Here is a 19,417-nt window from a genome sequence, read left to right as displayed (position 1 = left end):
TTCCGTTTGCGAGGAGGAAGTGGCCAGATGTGTATGCAGTATTAAATCTAATGCTGTGGGGAATGATAAGCTTCCGATCAAGTTTGTCAAATTAATTTTGCCTTACATTCTCGCTTGTTTTACACACATACTCAATCACTGTTTAACCACTTCGTGGTTTCCATCCAAGTGGAAAGTAGCAAATGTCACACCAATAGCCAAAAAACCTGGTGCCTCTCTGATTTGTGAATTCAGGCCCATAAGTATATTAACAGGACTTTCTAAGGTGTTTGAGATGCTTTTAGCGCAGCAAATATCTAACTTTATTCATAAAAAAAAACTCCTAAACCCTCTGCAGAGTGGTTGCAGAGCTGGTCACTCCTGTTCTACTGCTGTTGTTAAAGTCTTAGACGATATACGTCAGCCATTCGATCAAGGCCATTTAACACTACTTTGTCTGCTTGATTTTTCTAAGCCTTTTGATTCTGTAAACCACAATTTATTGTGTGAAAAACTAGCTAAGTATTTCAGCTTCAGCAAAACTGTAAAACTCATAGAGAGCTATTTGAGCGACAGGTTTCAAAAGGTGAAAATCGGCAATAATTGTTCTACCCTCGTGCATATATACTCTAGTGGTGCATTTTCATAGATGACATTTTCAGCACCTTCACTCATGCGCGCTTACACGCCTATGCCGATGATGTGCAGCTCTATGTTTCTGATAAAATTGGATCGATTCAGGATATTTGTCTACAACTTAACGAGGACTTGAGCTCAATATTAGCATGGTCTAGGGAGAATTTGCTTTGCCTCAATGCTCAAAAATCTTGAGTTATACCTGTCGCTAAAGATAAATTTTTGGAATCGGATATTCCCACCTTATTTATTGGTGCCAACCAGCTCTAATTAGTTGACAAAGCCAGGGGTTTCGTTATTAACTCTAGACTTGCGTGTGATGATCATGTTAATGAAGTTGTGAGTAAAATATTTTTTACTTTACGATGTCTTAGAGTAACTTCAACTTATGTACCGGTAGCCACTAAGAAAAAGTTAATTACAAGTTTAATTGTTCCTTATATCACGTACTTTGAAATCGTCTACGGCACATTAGACTCTCATTCACTCCAAAAATTGAATATTACCATTAACTCTGCCACAAGGTATGTATTTGGTTTACAGAAATACGATCATCTCTCATCTACGCGTGATTCTATACTTGGCTGTGATTTACAAAATTTTCTGAACGCGCGTAATTGCATTTTTATGTTCAAATTATTTATCACGAAGAGCCCGGAATATCTGTACAATAAACTTAAGTTCTCCAAGAGTACACGTTCGTCAGGTCTTATTCTTCCGAGATTTAACTATTTATGCACTTCAAGACTGTTTTTTATTAATGCGGTAAGGCTCTGGAACTCGCTTCCACTGTCCTCGAAGAACACGTTGCACATAGGCAACTTCAAAAAACTCATATTTAACTTTTTTTCTTCCAAGCGTGATCAAGAATAGTTGTTATAAGCTTACCTTTGTTTTGTTTTATTTTAGAATATATGATTTGTAATTCAACGCATACATTACCTTAATCTATATTGTAATATTAATTATTATCTGTACTTTTTATTTTATTTTTTGCAATTTGTTTGTATCATTGTGCAAGTAAAGAGTACATCTTAATGCACTAATGTTTTCAATCTAATATTAAACAAATTAAATTAAATTGATGCTGAAAAATTTTAGTCGCGGGAATAGCGTTCCTAACGGGAGTCCTCAATTTGTCAATGGCCACTCTCATCATCCCAGACATCTGGAAGGTGGGGAGAGTGGTCCCACTGCTCAAACCGGGGAAACCAGCCAACAAAAGAGACTCGTATCGACCAAAAGCACTCCTTTCTCCGGTAGCGAAGACACTAGAGGCCTTGCTGGCCCCGTATTTTACGAACCACCTGACCCCAGCGAAGCATCAGCATGGTTTCCGTAAAGTGCACAGTACAACAACAGCACTTAACGCCATAAACACTCAGATAACTCGTGGCCTTAACCGTAACCGTCCCTGTGAGAGAACTATTATAGTAGCGTTGGACCTGTCAAAGGCGTTTGATACTGTCAGCCATTCCACGCTACTAGAAGATATAGAGGCTTCCTCTGTGGGAGACAGAGGCTCAAATGGTGGTCGGCAAATTATCTGAGTGGTCCACACTCGTCGGTAATGTTTAGAGACAAATCGAGCAAACTCAGAAAAATAAAACAATTTTTATATTTCAAAGCTCTCTCAACCACCAGAGGGAGTCTCGTTTGTCTTTTACGCCGACGATTGCTCGATCATGGCGACTGGGAATGGAATTGATGACTTGTGTTCTAAAGTAACCTGGTATCTCTCCGAGCTTTCGCGCTTCTTCACTGCAAAGTGCCTAGCCCTACCCCCTACGAAATCCTCTGCGACCTTGTTCACCATCTGGACGAAGGAGGACAGGCTACCGCTGGGAATTCACGTTGATGACGCAGTAGGACGCAGTGGATGAAGCTACAGACGACTCAAAACACTGCACTTAGAGCAGCGACTGGATGCCTTCTGATGTCGCCAGAACACCACCTGTACGACGAGGCGAAAATGCTCCCAATAAAGGAGCATAACACAATGCTCTGCAAGCAGTTTCTAGTTGGGAGCCACAGACGTGGTCACCCAAATAGACAACTGCTTGCAGAGGAGCCCCGGCACGCCTAGGCACGTCAGGAGGCATCTCTACGAACTGACGAACGAAGTCCAGAGGTTCATTAAGCAACCTCTGGATCCGTCAGCATATCGACAGGCCCTGAACTGCATTCACAGGGTGTCAGTCTCGAGTTATTAGACTCCAGACCTGTGAATGCCGTTCTAGTCACACAACCACCGCACATTGACGAGACGGAGCTTCATCTGCCTCGGGAGACAAGAACCACAATAGCCCAACTTCGCTCTGGCTACTGCAGCAGGTTAAACTCATACCTGACCAGACTAAACGCAGATGTGCCAAATGAGTGTCCGGCAGGCGGAGAGACCCCTCACGACTCGAAACTTCTCTTCGCATGCCCACAAAACCCGACAACCCTAACGCATTTGTCCCTGTGGACCGTCCCTATTGAGGCTGCACGCTTCTTAGGGCTGCCGTTAGTGGAACTTGACGACAACGACTAAAATATTAACTGATCTGGGCAGGGTTGTTGTAGCCGCTACAACAACAACGTCCAATCTTAAAACAATATATAAGTAGATATGGGCACGGGCCTAAATTTTCAAGCCCGGCCCGGCACGAGTGCAAAATCAACTTTCAAAAACACGTACTAGCCCGCACGTTAAGAATTTTAGTGGGGCCCGGCCCGAGCCATACATATTTTTAATTTTGTGTTTATGTATGTATATTTACTTAAGCGAATCAATTTTTTACATCAAAGATTTGTACAATATATTTTCTGGGAAGCTGAAAAAGTGGAAGGTATTTTATGTACAGATATGTAAACAAAACTGCTAAGTAGCTAATATTTTCTATCGGTTCCCTAATATTTCTATTTTTTGCTTTTCTTTTATCAAAAGAGTTTTAATATATACTATTTTTTTTTGTAAAAACAAAAGCTTATGTACAGATATGTAAACAAAACTGCTAAGTAGCTAATATATTATATCGGTTCCCAAATATTTCTTTTTTGGCTTTTCTTTTATCAAAAGAGTTTTAATATGTACTATTTTTTATTTTTTTTTTTTTTGTAAAAACAAAAGCTGACCTAAACTTGTAGTATTAGCAACGGGCTTTTTTCGTGCTTTTATGAAATTTTACTGAACGCCCATGCACGCACGAGTTCGTGCTGACAGCAAATATTCCGACCCGTACCGGCGCATTCCCACGACAGCCGGTTCTACGTACCGGAATGACTCGGGGTTTTACCCGACCAAGGACTGTTGTTTCGGCTATCTAACCCCGTTTAGGTCGGCGAAGTATCTCAGAAGTTGTTCGTCCATAGGGCTACATTCGCTACGTTTTCTCCTACTCAGGGCTGGCATCGAGTCAAACCCAGGGCCAGAAACCTACACTTGCTGTGTATGCCAGAGACGACTACACCACAACTCCACCTCTGTCAAGTGCAATGCTTGCGAGGGGTGGTGTCACCTCAGAGTCTGCTCAGGACTACGGACACATCGGCAGTGGACCACGTCGTATGTGGCCCCCTGCTGCTCAAATAGAGCAGCCTCCACGGCAAACCTCAGTCCACCAGAGCAGCCTCACACAGTGACCACAGCACAACGCCATAATAACACCACAGACCATACCACAGCCACGACAGACCATGGAACACACACAGCCGCACCACCACCCATACGCCGCCGCCAACAACTCCTGGTTCCTCCTACAATCTGCATGGTATGTCAGACCAGGATATTCCGTAATGTGACATCAGTCAAGTGCAACACCTGCCTTGGCTGGTGCCACTTTAGGGCATGCTCAGGTCTGCGTACCACGCGAGACTGGACGAGGAACTTCGAGGGCCCGTGTTGCGCTGCTCGGTCGCAGACCCCAACTGCGACGCCTCCCGCCACCACGACAGGGCGGCAACCATCACAGCAGCGCACACAGCCGCCGACAGTAAGAACACACACATCCCTTACACCCCACATCACAACACGTCTCCCGAACCACATGAAGCTCCTTCAATTTAACTGTAACGGGCTACAAGATTGAGGACATAACCGTCTATATGTGTCGGCATGGTATATTGATAGCTGCGGTCCAAGAGACGAAGTTGCACAGCAATTCAACATTGTTGAATTGTGCCGGGTACAACGTGCACCGTCGAGATCGCGAGAGATATAATGGTGGTGGCTTAACGTTCATCACGCACCACACCGTGCAGTATCGTCTTATCGAAGCAGACATCGACCGCAGGGATACCACCCTAGAATGTCAGGGCATTGCTATCCGGTCAGGCGATGTCGAGCTCGAAATATTTAACATATACATATCCCCTGTCACCTGCTGCCCGGATATCACCCTGATATAAGTGCGCTCCACAGAGGTGAAAACCGTATGGTAGTAGGTGACTTTAATGCGCATCACGATCTTTGGCATTCAAGCCTGTCAAACGATTGTAGGGGAACAGAATTGGCTGAGCAGATACACGATTCGATATTCTGCACAATGAACGACGACGCACCCACCAGGATTATGGGTAACTGCAGCAGCTCGCCAGACATCACCATAGTCAGCGCTGGTCTGATAAACAGCATAACATGGCTACCCATGCTGACTTTAGCATCAGACCATCTACCCAAAGTCATCTCGATAGATAAACCAACCGACTTTGCCTCCGCTAAACGCCGGACCTATATCAACTTCTCTAAAGCTGATTGGAAAGGTTACGCGGAGTTTACTGAAAACACCTTCACTGCGCTTCCCACACCAACCGACGTCCATCTCGGTGAACGTAAGTTCCGCAGGGCTGTCACTGCTGCTGCAGCTCGCTTCATACCGGCAGGATGTATAACGGACCCACGTCCAAACTTCCCTGCCGAAGCGGCTGTTTAGCCGATGAGCGCGACAGCCTTCTTGCAGGCCGATCCCGCAGATCCCCGTATTAGGGATCTCAACGCGGAGATTCGGCAACTAGTAAACGTACATAAGCGGAAGAAGTGGGAGGAGCATCTGAAGACCTGTAACTTCCCTCTGGTGTGAGTAAGCTTTGGTCAACCGTGAGGTCACTGTCCAATCCGACGAAGCACGACGATCAGAGTCGAAATTTCTTTCGGCGACCATGCTTCGTCGGACCGGAGCGATGCGCGAGCTATGTTTAGCCGGCAGTTCATACTGCATCCTCCGTGGACAAAGCCAAGCGTCGAGTGACCAGAAGCTGCACAAACTGCCAACAACTTGTGCCCCCCTTGCTTTTACTTGCGGTGAAGTTCAGGTGGCCATCGGGAAGGCGAAAGCCTCCAAAGCTATGGGTCCCGACGGAATATGCATGCTGATGCTGAAAAATTTGTGTCCTGCGGGGGTAGCGTACCTAACGGAGGTCCTCAATTGTCCATGGCCACTCTCATCATCCCAGACATCTGGAAGGTGGGGAGAGTGGTCCCACTGCTCAAACCGGGGAAACCCGCCAACATAAAGATTCTTATCGTCCGATAACCTCCTTTCCCCGGTAGCGAACGACACTCGAGGCCTTGCTACTCCCGTACTTCACCAACCACTTGACCCCAGCGAAGCATCACATGGTTCCGTAAATCCAGACACAACAGCACTTAACGCCATAAACCTCAGATAACTCGTGGCCTAACTGTAAACGTCCCTGTGAGAGAACGATTCTAGTAGCGTTGGACCTGTCAAAGGCTTTTGACACTTGTCAGCCATTCCACGCTACTAGAAGATATAGAGGCTTCCTCTCTCCCACAGAGGCTCAAACGGTGGTCGGCAAATTATCTGAGTGGTCGACACTCGTCGGTAATGTTTAGAGACAAATCGAGCAAACTTATAAAAATAAAACAGGGGGTTCCACAGGGTGGTGTCCTTTCCCCACTACTGTTTAACTTTTACATTTCAAAGCTCCCTCAACCACCAGAGGGAGTCTCGATTGTTTCTTACGCCGACGATTGCTCGATCATGGCGACTGGGAATGGAATTGATGACTTGTGTTCGAAAGTAAATGGATATCTCTCTGACCTTTCTCGCTTCTTCACTGCAAAGTGTCTAGCCCTCTCCCCTACGATATCCTCTGCGACCCTGTTCATAACCTGGACGAAGGAGGTCAGGCTACCGCTAGGAATTCACGTCGATGACACACCAATTCCGACGGTTAATAATCCTAAAATACTCGGAGTAACATTCGACAGCCTGCTGTCCTTCTCTGCGCACACAACCGCTATTGTCAATAAAGTACATAGCCGCAACAAGGTCCTCAAGTCGCTAGCCGGCAGTACTTGGGGCAAAGACAAAGAAACGTTGCTGGCAACATACAAGGCTATAGGCTGGCCGGTTGTAAACTACGCAGCATCAGTGTGGTCGCCGGGGACTAGTACGACGCAGTGGACGAAGCTACAGACGGTACAAAATACAGCACTCAGGACAGCGACAGGATGCCTCCTGATGACACCAGAACACCACCTCCACGATGAGGCAAAAAAGGCTCCCAACTAGGGAGAGGTTCATTAAGCAACCTCTGAACCCGTCAGCTCATAGACAGGCCCTGAACAGCATTCACAGGGACGCAGTCTCGAGTTATGTAGACTCAAGACCTGTGAATGCCGTTCTAGGCTCACAAACACCGGACATCGACATGACGGAGCTCCATCTGCCTCGGGAGACCAGAACGACAGTAGCCCAACTTCGCTCTGGCTACTGCAGCAGGCTAAATTCCTACCTGTCTAGGTTAAATGCGGATGTGCCGAACGAATGTCCGGCATGCGGAGAGACCCCACACGACTCGAAACATCTCTTCGCATGCCCGGAGAACCCCACAACCCTAACGGCGTCGTCCCTATGGACTGACCCCATAGAGGCTGCACGCTTCTTGGGGCTGCCGTTAGTGGAACTCGACGACAATGACTGAGATATCAGCCGATCTGGGCGGGGTTGTAGTAGCCGCTACAACAACAACAACAACCCGTACCGGCGGGCTTTTGGCAGGGGCCCATGCCCATCTCTATATATAAGTAATACTTGCCATGTACGCTTTGTTTGGAAATTATCCAAGTAAATACATAAGTACCTATGTATGTATGTTCATATTTACAAACATACATACATATGTATGCTTAATTTTTGTGTCACCCACATACTGCACATGAGTGGGAAGCGATGTTTTGTTCGTTTATAAATGTGTACATACTTATGTACTACATACATGTACATATGTATTTAGCAAGTTCAATCAGTGATCGTCGTTTAGCTAAAATACGTTTATGTGTGTTTGTATGTGGTACAGCGCTGTCACGTCGCTCATGCACATCTCTTTTGGCTTTGTGAGCTCGTGTTTGATCGGCACTGATATATAGAATTTTCGCGTAGCTATGCGCTGTATTTGGTAACCAAATAGGCTTACGTATTCGTATTTGTTGGTAACTTTACAACCAAAAAAAGGGTGCTGTTTTACAAGAATAAAACAAATAAGTATGCCGCTCGGTTTCTTTTTACAAATGCTTTGTTTAAAAAAAAAAAATATTAAAATCGGCTTAGTACTTTGATAAATTAGTCGTGACAAACAATTTCAATACAATCAATTTCATATATTAGTATAGATAATTAAATAATAATAGAATAATAGAAATTAAATAATATGAAAATAAATAGTCAAAACTTATTAATACGTGGCGGTCTTAAAATTATGCAAGTGGGTGCATTCATTTTTACTACGGGAGTATATGTATTCTGTGTAGTAAGGGTTATACCCCCTAAGCGCGGCCAAAGGCTGCCTACGCAGAGAGAAATTACGCCCTTCTTCTCCGGCAACACAAAAATAAGTTCCGCCCCTCTTCTTAGGCAACATAGAAAAGATAATTCTGCGTATCAAGGGCTATAACCTCTAAGCGCGGCCGAAGGTCGTCCGCCTGCTCCTCTCTCCGGCAACGCAGAAAGGAGAATTCTCCGTAGTAATGGTCATAATCCCCAAGCGCGTATATCAAATGAAAGGTACTTTTATGCCCTATATTAAACGTAGTTTTACATATATTTTTATTTAAAAAATTACCATGTTTTCGCTTTTTTAGTTCTTATCAAAACCTATATATATTATGTTAACATATTTAAATGTGTAATTAGCTTTCCGACGACGTCCACATTTTTAAAATCGGTTCAAGAGTTTTGGAAACGTAAGCTTTCGAAAATATTGAAAATTCCACTTTTAGACGCCTTTGGCAGGGCCCGTAGTAATTTGCCAAAAAAAAAAAAAATATCTACACCATTAGAACCAGTTGTTGCTGTTGTAGCGGCTACAACAACCCCGCCCAGATCGGTTGATATCTCAGTCGTTGTCGTCAAGTTCCACTAACGGCAGCCCTAGGAAGCGTGCAGCTTCTATCGGGCCGGTCCACAAGGACAAAGCCGTTAGGGTTGTCGGGTTTTCCGGGCATGCGAAGAGATGTTTCGAGTCATGTGGGGTCCCTCCGCATGTCGGACACTCATTGGGCGCATCCACATTCAGTCTACTCAGGTAGGAATTCAACCTGCTGCAGTAGCCAGAGCGGAGTTGGGCTATTGTCGTTCGTGTCTCCCGAGGCAGATGAAGCTCCGTCTCGTCTATGTCCGGTGGCGGTAGGCCTAGAACGGAATTCACAGGTCTAGAGTCTACATAACTCGAGACTGACNTGCCTAGAACGGCATTCACAGGTCTAGAGTCTACATAACTCGAGACTGAGTCCCTGTGAATGCCGTTCAGGGCCTGTCTGTAGGCTGTCGGGTCCAGAGGTTGCTTAATGAACCTCTGGACTTCGTCCGTCAGTTCATATAGATGCCTCCTGACGTGCCTAGGCGAGGGCTCCTCTGCAAGCAGCTGTCTGCTTGGGTGGCCACTTCTGTGGCTCCCGATCAGGAACTGCTTGCAGAGCATTATGTTGTGCTCCTTTATGGGGAGCATTTGTGCCTGGTTGTAGAGGTGATGTTCGGCCGACATGAGGAGGCATCCTGTCGCTGTCCTGAGTGCAGTGTTCTGTACAGTCTGTAGCTTCGTCCACTGCGTCCTACTAGTCTCCGGCGACCACACTGGCGCTGCGTAGTTTAAAACCGGCCGGCCTCTTGCCTTGTATGTTGCCAGCAACGTTTCTTTGTCTTTGCCCCAAGTACAGCCGGCTAGCGACTTGAGGACCTTGTTGCGGCTCTGTACTTTATTGACAATAGCGATTGCGTGCGCAGAGAAGGAGAGCAGGCTGTCGAATGTTACTCCGAGTATTTTGGGGTTATTCACCGTCGGAATTGGTGTGTCATCGACGTGAATCCCCAGCGGTAGCCTGACCTCCTTCGTCCGGGTTGTGAACAGGGTCGCAGAGGATTTCGTAGGGGAGAGGGCTAGACACTTTGCAGCGAAGAAGCGAGAAAGTTCGGAGAGATACCCGTTTACTTTAGAACACAGGTCATCAATTCCATTCCCAGTCGCCATGATCGTGCAATCGTCGGCGTAAGAGACAATCGAGACTCCTTCTGGTGGTTGAGGGAGCTTTGAGTGTAAAAGTTAAACAGTAGCGGGGAAAGGACACCACCCTGTGCAACCCCCTGTTTTATTTTTCTAAGTTTATCCGATTTGTCTCTAAACATTACCGACGAGTGTCGACCACTCAGATAATTTGCCGACCCCTATATCTGCTAGTAGCGTGGAATGGCAGACGGTGTCAAACGCCTTTGACAAGTCCAAAGCTACTAGAAACGTTCTCTCACAGGAACGGTTTTGGTTAAGGCCACGAGTTATCTGAGTGTTTACGGAAACCATGCTGATGCTTCGCTGGGGTCAAGTGGTTTGTGAAATACGGGAGTAGCAAGGCCTCGAGTGTCTTCGCTACCGGGGAAAGGAGTGTTATCGGACGATAAGAATCTCCTATGGTGGCAGGTTTCCGCGGTTTGAGCAGTGGGGCCACTCTCCCCACCTTCCAGATGTCTGGGATGATGAGAGTGGCCATGGACAAACTGAGGACCTCCGTTAGGTACGCTACCCTCGCAGGACCCAAATTTTTCAACATCAGCATGCATATTCCGTCGGGACCCATGGCTTTGGAGGCTTTCGCCTTCCCGATGGCCACCTGAACTTCACCGCAAGTGAAAGCAGGGGGACACAAGTTGTTGGCAGTTTGTGCAGCCTTCTGGTCACTCGACGCTTGGCTTTGTCCACCGGAGGATGCGGTATGAACTGCCGGCTAAAACAGCTCGCGCATCGCTCCGGGTCCGACGAAGCATGGTCGCCGAAAGAAATTTCGACCCTGTCGTCATGCTTCGTCGGCTTGGACAGTGACCTCACGGTTGACCAAAGCTTACTCACACCAGAGGTGAAGTTGCAGGTCTTCAGATGCTCTTCCCACTTCTTCCGCTTATGTACGTTTACTAGTTGCCGAATCTCCGCGTTGAGATCCCTAATACGGGGATCTGCGGGATCGGCCTGACGAAGGCTATCGCGCTCATCGGCTAGAACAGCCGCTTCGGCAGGGAAGTTTGGACGTGGGTCCGTTATACATCCTGCCGGTATGAAGCGAGCTGCAGCAGCAGTGGCAGCCCTGCGGAACTTACGTTCACCGATATGGACGTCGGTTGGTGTGGGAAGCGCAGTGAAGGTGTTTTCAGTAAACTTCGCGTAACCTTTCCAATCAGCTTTGGAGAAGTTGCTATAGGTCCGGTGTTTAGCGGTGGCAAAGTGGGTTGGTTTATCTATCGAGATGACTTTGGGTAGGTGGTCTGATGCTAAAGTCAGCATGGGTAGCCATGTTATGCTGTTTATCAGACCAGCGCTGACTATGGTGATGTCTGGCGAGCTGCTGCAGTTACCCATAATCCTGGTGGGTGCGTCGTCGTTCATTGTGCAGAATGTCGAATCGTCTATCTGCTCAGCCAAGTCTGTTCCCCTACGACAGCAGGTGACAGGGGATATGTATATGTTAAATATTTCGAGCTCAATGAATGCTATGCCACCACCATTATCTCGCTCGCGATCTCGACGGTGCACGTTGTACCCGGCACAATTCAACAAAGTTGAATTGCTGTGCAACTTCGTCTCTTGGACCGCAGCTATCAGTATACCATGCCGACACATGAAGGCGGTTATCTCCTCAATCTTGCTCTCCCGTTGCAGTTAAATTGAAGGAGCTTCATGTGGTTCGGGAGACGTGTCGTGATGTGGGGTGTAAGGGATGTGTGTGGCCTTGACGCCATTGGCTGTGTGCGCTGCTGTGATGGTTGCCGCCCTGTGGTGGTGGCGGGAGGCGTCGCAGTTGGGGTCTGCGACCGAGCAGCGCAACACGGGCCCTCGAAGTTCCTCGTCCAGTCTCGCGTGGTACGCAGACCTGAGCATGCCCTAAAGTGGCATCAGCCAAGGCAGGTGTTGCACTTGACTGATGTCACATTACGGAATATCCTGGTCTGACATACCGTGCAGATTGTAGGAGGAACCAGGAGTTGTTGGCGGAGACGTGTGGGTAGTGGTGCGGTTATGTGTGTTCTGTGGTCTGTCGTGGCTGTGGTATGGTCTGTGGTGTTATTATGTTGTTGTGCTGTAGTGACTGTGTGAGGCTGCTCAGGTGGACTGAGGTTAGCCGTGGAGACTGCTCTGTTTGAGCAGCAGGGGGCCACGTACGACGTGGTCCACTGCCGATGAGTCCGTAGTCCTGAGCAGAGTCTAAGGTGACTCCACCCCTCGCAGGCATTACACTTGACTGAGGTGGAGTTGTGGTGTAGTCGTCTCTGGCATACACAGCAGGTGTAGATTTTTGGCCCTGGGTTTGACTCGATGCCAGCCCTGAGTAGAAGAATACGTAGCGAATGTAGCCCTATGGACGAGCAACTTCTGAGATACTTCGCCGACCTAAACGGGGTTAGATCGCCGAAACAACAGCCCTTGGTCGGGTAAAACCCGAGTCATTCCGGTACGTAGAACCGGCTGTCGTGGGAATGTTAGAATCAGTTCAAAGGGGCGGGCTACGCCCCCTTCTTAATGTTTTTAATTTCATCTGCCACTATACTGCACATGTTCCTTAAATTTTATTGAGAGAATGTTTATCAACTTATTTTTAGATAAAAAATCCTAATAACGCAACATTTTTCACGAACCGAGCACTGTGCTACTTGAAGCTTAAACGGTGGCAATTGGCATGCCAGGATTGTCGTCGAGCTTTAGATATTGATTCAAATTTACTTAAGGCCCACTTCTTCTTGGGCCAGTGCTTAATCGGAATGGAATTATACGACGAAGCAATAAAACATTTACAAAGAGGTATGTATGTATGTACATATGTAAGTAATTTTTGGTACGGTTATTCTTTGCCCAATAGTTGTTGTAGCAGCTACTGAACCCCGCTCGGGTCGGCTCATCTATAAAAATTGTCGTCAGACTCAACTAGAAAGCCCAGGAAATGGGCAACTACCTTGGGGTCTGTCCATAGAGACAGGGACGTTGGGTGGATTGGGTTTTGGGAGTTGCGAAGAGATGTGGCGACTATATGCATGACGGGTACTCGTTACGCAGATCTGCGCTCACTTTCTCAGACTCTTTCTATTGTGGTGCGAGGCAAAGTTCTGTCACGTCCACCTCGGGTGGTAGTGTGCCCAAAACGGCATTCACAGGTCGGGAGTCTATGTAACTCGAGTCCGACTCCCTGTGAAATGCGTTTAAGGCTTAGGTATGCAGTTGGGTGCTGAGATGACGTGCCTTGGCGAGGGTTCTTCTGCAAGCGGTTGTCTGTTCTGGTGCCCGCGACTATGGCACCCTACTACGAACTGCTTGCAGAGCATTGTGTAATGCTCCTTCATGGGACCATATGGGCCTCGGCATGTAGGTGGTGTTGAGCCGACATCAATAGGCATCGAGCCGCGAGGATTTCGTAGGGAGAGGGTTAGGCGCTTTGCGGTGAAGATGCGAGAAAGTTATTTACCCAATTATTTCGGGTGACCCAATCCAACAAATTTTTACACACATTTGTAGTCAAGGGTATAAACTTCATTTTAGTAGTATGCTCACGTTGAGCCCTAAACTCAAGTTTAACGTTTTCTGTTTATGAACAGTGTTCTCATTGGGGTGTTTAAGAAACTCACGAGATTAATTTGTAACTTGTTTCTTTATTTTTTCTTTTATACATATGTAAATTGCTAATGAGTTCATACTTACAGTTGGATGAAATTAAAACTTCAATATAAATTATTTAAATTTAGCTATGCTTTTCTTCTTCTTATTTGGCGCTGTAACAGCCTAAGCGATTTTGGCCGAGTTTAACAAAGCACACCAGTTGTTTCTTTTATGTGACAACTGACGCCAGTTGAAAATGCCAAGTGAAGCCAAGTGAAGCCAAGTCCTTATCCACCTGGTATTTCAATCTCAGTGGGGGCCACCCTCTTCCTCTGTTACCACCAGCGGGTTCCGAGTTGACTACTTTTAGAGCTGGAGCGTCGGTGTCCATTCGAACGACATGGCCAAGCCAGTGCAGCCGCTGTATTTTGATTCGCTGCACTATGTCCATGTCGTTGTAAATCTCATACAGCTCGTCGTTCCATCGTCTGCAATACTCGACGTCGCCAACGCGTAAAGGCCCGTAAATCTTCCGCAAAATCTTTCTCTCGAAAGAGCCGCCTCATCGGATGTTGTCATTGTCCATGCTTCTGCGCCATATACCAGCACGGACATGACAGTGACTTATAGAATGTGGTTTTCGTACGTCGAGAGAGGACTTTACTCCTGAATTGCCTGCTCAGTCCCAAGTAGCAGATTCTGCGTAGGATTTCCTTGCTGACATTATTATCGGTGCTATTGCTGGTTCCCAAGTAAACGAAATTCTATACTATCTCTAAATTATAACTGTCAACAGTGACGTGGGTGCCAAGGAGAGAATGTGCTGATTGTTTGTTTGATGACAGGAGATACTTCGTCTTGTCCTCATTTACCACCAAACCCCTTCGTTTTGCTTCCTTATCCAACTTGGAAAAGGCAGAACAGACTTGCTGTTTTGTTACCGATGATTTCGATGTCATGGCATAAGCCAGCAATTGCACGCTCTTGTAGTAAATTGTTACTGAGCGGTTCAGTTCTGCAGCTCTTCTTATCTTCTCCAACATCAGATTAAAGAAGTCACATGAAAGGGAGTCGCCCTGTCTGAAACCCCGTTTGGAGGTGAACATGTCGGAGAGGTCTTTCCCAATCCTGCGGAGCTGGTGGTATTGCTCAACGCACACACACATCCGTATCAGTTTGGCGGGGATACCAAATTCAGACATAGCGGCGTAAAGACACCTTCTCTTCGTGCTGTCGAAAGCGGCTTTGAAATCGGCAAATAGATGGCGTGTGTCGATCCTTTTCTCGTGGGTCTTTTCCAAGATTTGGCGTATTGTGAATACCTGGTCTATGTTGGATTTTCCAGGCCTAAAGCCACACCGATAAGGCGCAAACAGTTCATTGACGGTGGGCTTCAGTCTTTCACACAATACGCTCGATACGACCTTGTAACCTATGCTTAGAAGGCTGATCTCGCGGTAGTTGGTGCGAATGGCGGGGTCACCTTTCTTGTAGATTAAGCAGAGCACACTTAAATTCCAGTCGTCGGACATATTCTGCATAAGAGTTGATGCATGCACCTTATCAACTCCTCGCCACCGTATTTGCATTGCTCAGCTGGCAGGCTGTCAGCTCCAGCAGCTTTGTTGTTTATCAGCCGCGTTATTGCTATCCGTACCTCGTCATAGTCAGGCGGAGGAACATCGACTCCGTCATCATCGACTGGTTCTTCTTCTCCACAACTTTCCGTGCTGCTACCATTCAGTAGGGTGGAAAAGTGTTCCCTCCATAATTTAAGTACGTTCTGAACACCGGTAACTAGGTCGCCATTGTTGTTCTTACCGGAGTACGCCCTCGGACCTATAACACAAGCGCTACAAGTCCTACAAGTTTTCAAATAAATTAAACAAGTGTAGATATTTTGTAACACAAAGCAACTTGTAGTTACAAGTGCCGTACTTGTAATTACTGAACTTTTTGTACAATTGTAGTCTATTTCCGTAACATAACGAACACACTTGTACAGTTGTGTTACGGATTTTCTACAATTGTAAACAATTTTCTACCTATCTCGAACGCTGAGTCGATATGTGGTGAAGTGATTCCGAAAGTAAAAATGAAAATGTTTCTACAGAGTATCGGTATCGAGAGAGAATGAATACTTTCTTCCTGAGAGACGCAGAATTTGTGGAAAGGTTCAGACTGAACCGAGAACAAGTGTAAAACTGTGCCTGAAGATATAGGCGCAGTAATCGTGAATAAAACAATTCGATGCTGCGGTTTCTTAGAATTTCCTTATTTATAATAGGGACACGAATTTCGATACGATATTATATCGATATTTTTTCCATTCGATACCGATACTTTTTAATCAATAGTTATCAAACGATATTATTTGGAGTTGAGTACCAGAACCATTGTATCGTATCGAATCGCAAAGACGCATTACAAAGTTAACGTGTCTGACGTCACGTTACAGGACATTACGCTACTAAAATCTCCATTGAAAATTTTTGTTAATATTGTTTCTAAATTAATTTTTAACGCAAATATAATAATTTTATTTTGATTTAAGCACACCCTAGCGGTTAAATTTATTGCAAATCTATGTCGTACTATAACTTACCGCAGGAACATCCCTTATATCTACAGTTTGGAATTGATATGTAAAGCAATATGGTTATATTTTTGGCTTTACAGAGCCCAATATTCAGATTTATTTTTTTGATCCCGATAATAATGGGTACCCGATATTTTTACAGCGATATATAATAATATTTTACTATATCGGTACCTTTGGTTCGATATCGAGTACCTACTTGTTAATCGATTAGTCGAAAGTTATTTCAAAAAATAGTCGACTTAACTTAATCGACTAACCGTTTCTTTTCGACTTTTTCAACTAACCGCTCACAAACACCTAGTCGAAAATCCGCTGATTTTCGATTTATCGACTAGCAGTTTTCTTTGAGTAAAACTTTTTTTTTTTTGTATACTTATGCTTATTGACAAACCCCAACCGCGCTAATACAAATAGTTTTATGGTGAAAAACTGTCACTATTCGAATAATTTCGGTTAGTCGATTTTCAGACTACTCGATACTGAGCGGTTAGACAAGAATGAACGGTTAGTCGAGTGCGAGCGGTTAATTGAGTAATTTCTATTCGACTATCAACCGGCAAAAATGTTGCTAATCGACTAGTGGACTAAGCGAGTATCCGGATAGTCGATTTTTAAAAAGAGCTCTAGCTTGTAAATAACTAAATCAAGGCTATTCGAAATTTGTATATTAAAGTGCAAATCGAAATGTATCTACAAATGCTTGTAGAAGGTTAGGTTAGGTTGATGTGGCAGTCGGCTCATATTTACCAACTCACTTAGACCTTTTGAAGGTCCATTGTGGTACCACTGCAGGACACGGGAACCTCGGTGACTATTCTTCAGAGAACCAATTTGAGGCTCTTATAAAGCGTAGAATCGGTTNGTTCAATTTACCAACTCACTTAGACCTTTTGAAGGTCCATTGTGGTACCACTGCAGAACACGGGAACCTCGGTGACTATTCTTCAGAGAACCAATTTGAGGCTCTTATAAAGCGTAGAATCGGTTTTATTCCTACGCGTGACCATCCCGTAATAGCTAAAGAAGGGCCTGCCTAAAAAGCTTGCTCTCCTCTTGGACAAAGCTGGGCAACTACAGAAGAAGTGCTCTACGGTTTCTTCCTCTTCCTCATCTCTGCAACTTCTGCAATATTCATGGGAGAAAATTCCAAGTCTTGAAGAGTGCCTGCCAAATAGCCAATGACCGGTTACACAAGCCGTGACCTTCGCAATGTCCTCTCTTGAGAGGCACAGCAACTCTTTCGTCTTTTTCTTTTCTATTTGCGGCCAAAGCAGCCTGGTTGTTCTACATGTGCCCTCCTCTAGCCATGACCTGTTGGCCTCTTGGATCATGCTATTTCGAAGTTCTAATTTGCAGGTTGCCATGGGTATCCCAATAGTGCCCCTGTTTTCACATAGGGGTAGATTCGTACCTTTCCTGGCTAGCTCATCAGCCCTGCAGTTTCCTTCAATATCTCTGTGTCCCGGAACCCATATGAGGCTGACCTTGAACATGGTGCTAATATCGTTTAGAGCTGCGAGGCATTCCTGCGCAACCTGCGACCTCAGCTTTACCATGTTCATTGATTTAATGGCCGCCTGGCTATCCGAGAAAATATTAATCGTAGTCTTCGTTACGGCATGTGTAGTAAGGTACACAGCCACCTCCTTTATAGCTAAAACTTCTGCCTGATATACACTGCAGTGGTCCGGAATTCGGACGGATAGTTCCAGTCCTAGTTCCTTAGAGAAAACTCCGTAGCCAACCCTATTGTCTAGCTTGGATCCATCTGTGTAAAAATTCAATTCCCCCCGTCTCCATGGTCTTGGTGTTTGCCATTCTCTTCTTGACGGGATGCTCGTCTTAAAGAGCCTATCGAAGATTGGCTTGGGAGCGGAGTAGTCAACTTCTTGGTTGTAACTACCCAGAATGTGAAGTATGGAAGCGTGACCAAACCGCCGATCCTTCCATAGCACCATACTTTTTAGTTTGAGCGCTGAATCGGCGGCCGCGTATTTTCCCCACCAGGTTTATTGCGGGAAAATTGGTAATCACCTCCAGCGCCTTATTTGGGGTGGTCCTTAAGGCACCTCAAATGCATAGAAACGCTGTTCTTTGGACCTTACTCAATAGTTTTAGGTAACTTGCCTTTTGAGTTGCTGGCCACCATACAAGTATTCCATATAATAGTATTGGCCTGACCACCGAGGTGTATAGCCAATGTGTAATACGAGGTGTTAACCCCCACTTGATTCCGGCCGCTTTTTTGCATGTGTATAATGCAACGTTGGCCTTCCTTACTCTTTCCTCTATATTAGGTTTCCACGTTAGTTTCCTGTCTAATATGAGTCCTAGATACTTAACATTCTCCTTCAAGGATATCTCCACACCCATAAAGATTAGCGGGGAGACTATGGGAAGCCTGTGTTTCCTTGTGAAGAGAATTGCTTCGGTTTTCTCGGGGTTTACTCCGAGTCCCCTACTCTCTGCCCAGTTCCTAAGCGTGGCCATGTTAGCGAGCAGAATCTCCATTAGGGTATTTGCCCTTGACGGCAATTGCCAGGTCGTCAGCATATGCTGTGACATGGCAACCCCCTCTCTCTAGTGCCTCCAGCAGAGAGTTCACCGCCAAATACCAGAGAAGAGGGGAGAGAACCCTTCCCTGAGGAGTGCCTCTACAGACCTTTCTGCTTATTGTGGTGTTGCCAAGCTTGGCGGTTATCGTCCTGCTGACAAGTATAGACTCGATCAGCACCGCCACATTCTGGTCAACTCCAAGCTCTTTTAAGGCACCCGTTATGGCGCTGGCGTTAATATTGTTGAAGGCACCTTCTATATCTACAAAGGAAACCAGAGTATACTCTTTATCTAATAAACTTTTTTCCACCAACCCGACGAGCGAGTGCAAGGCGGTTTCCGTGGATTTGCCTTTCGTATAGGCATGCTGCGCTAGGGAGAGCCTACTTGTTGGTATCACGCCCCGTAGATATTCATCCATTCTTCTTCTTCTTATTTGGCGCTGTAACCGCCTAAGCGATTTTGGCCGAGTCCAAAACAGCACGCCAGTCATTTCTCTTCTGTGGTAACTGACGCCAATTGAAAATGCCAAGTGAAGCCAAGTCCTTCTCCACCTGGTCTTTCCAACGC

The 19,417-nt window shown here is 45.9% G+C and overlaps 1 protein-coding gene across 1 annotated transcript in view; it reads left to right on the top strand.

Moving 5' to 3' along the window:
* LOC108362435 (E3 ubiquitin-protein ligase CHIP-like) overlaps positions 1–19,417 on the top strand; it is a 144,964-nt gene that overhangs the window by 78,018 nt on the left and 47,529 nt on the right. Inside the window, exon 2 of the mRNA XM_017615403.1 lies at positions 12,702–12,900. Coding sequence (XP_017470892.1) covers positions 12,702–12,900 — 199 coding nt within the window. The remainder of the gene's footprint in view (positions 1–12,701; positions 12,901–19,417) is intronic.

The sequence above is a fragment of the Rhagoletis zephyria genome, unplaced genomic scaffold (assembly GCF_001687245.7).
Source record: "Rhagoletis zephyria isolate East Lansing unplaced genomic scaffold, Rhagoletis_zephyria_1.1 Rzeph_scaffold_01009, whole genome shotgun sequence".
In the NCBI taxonomy this organism is placed as follows: domain Eukaryota; kingdom Metazoa; phylum Arthropoda; class Insecta; order Diptera; family Tephritidae; genus Rhagoletis; species Rhagoletis zephyria.
The sequence above is the reverse complement of the archived record's forward strand: the minus strand, read 5'-3'. Positions and strand labels throughout refer to the sequence as shown.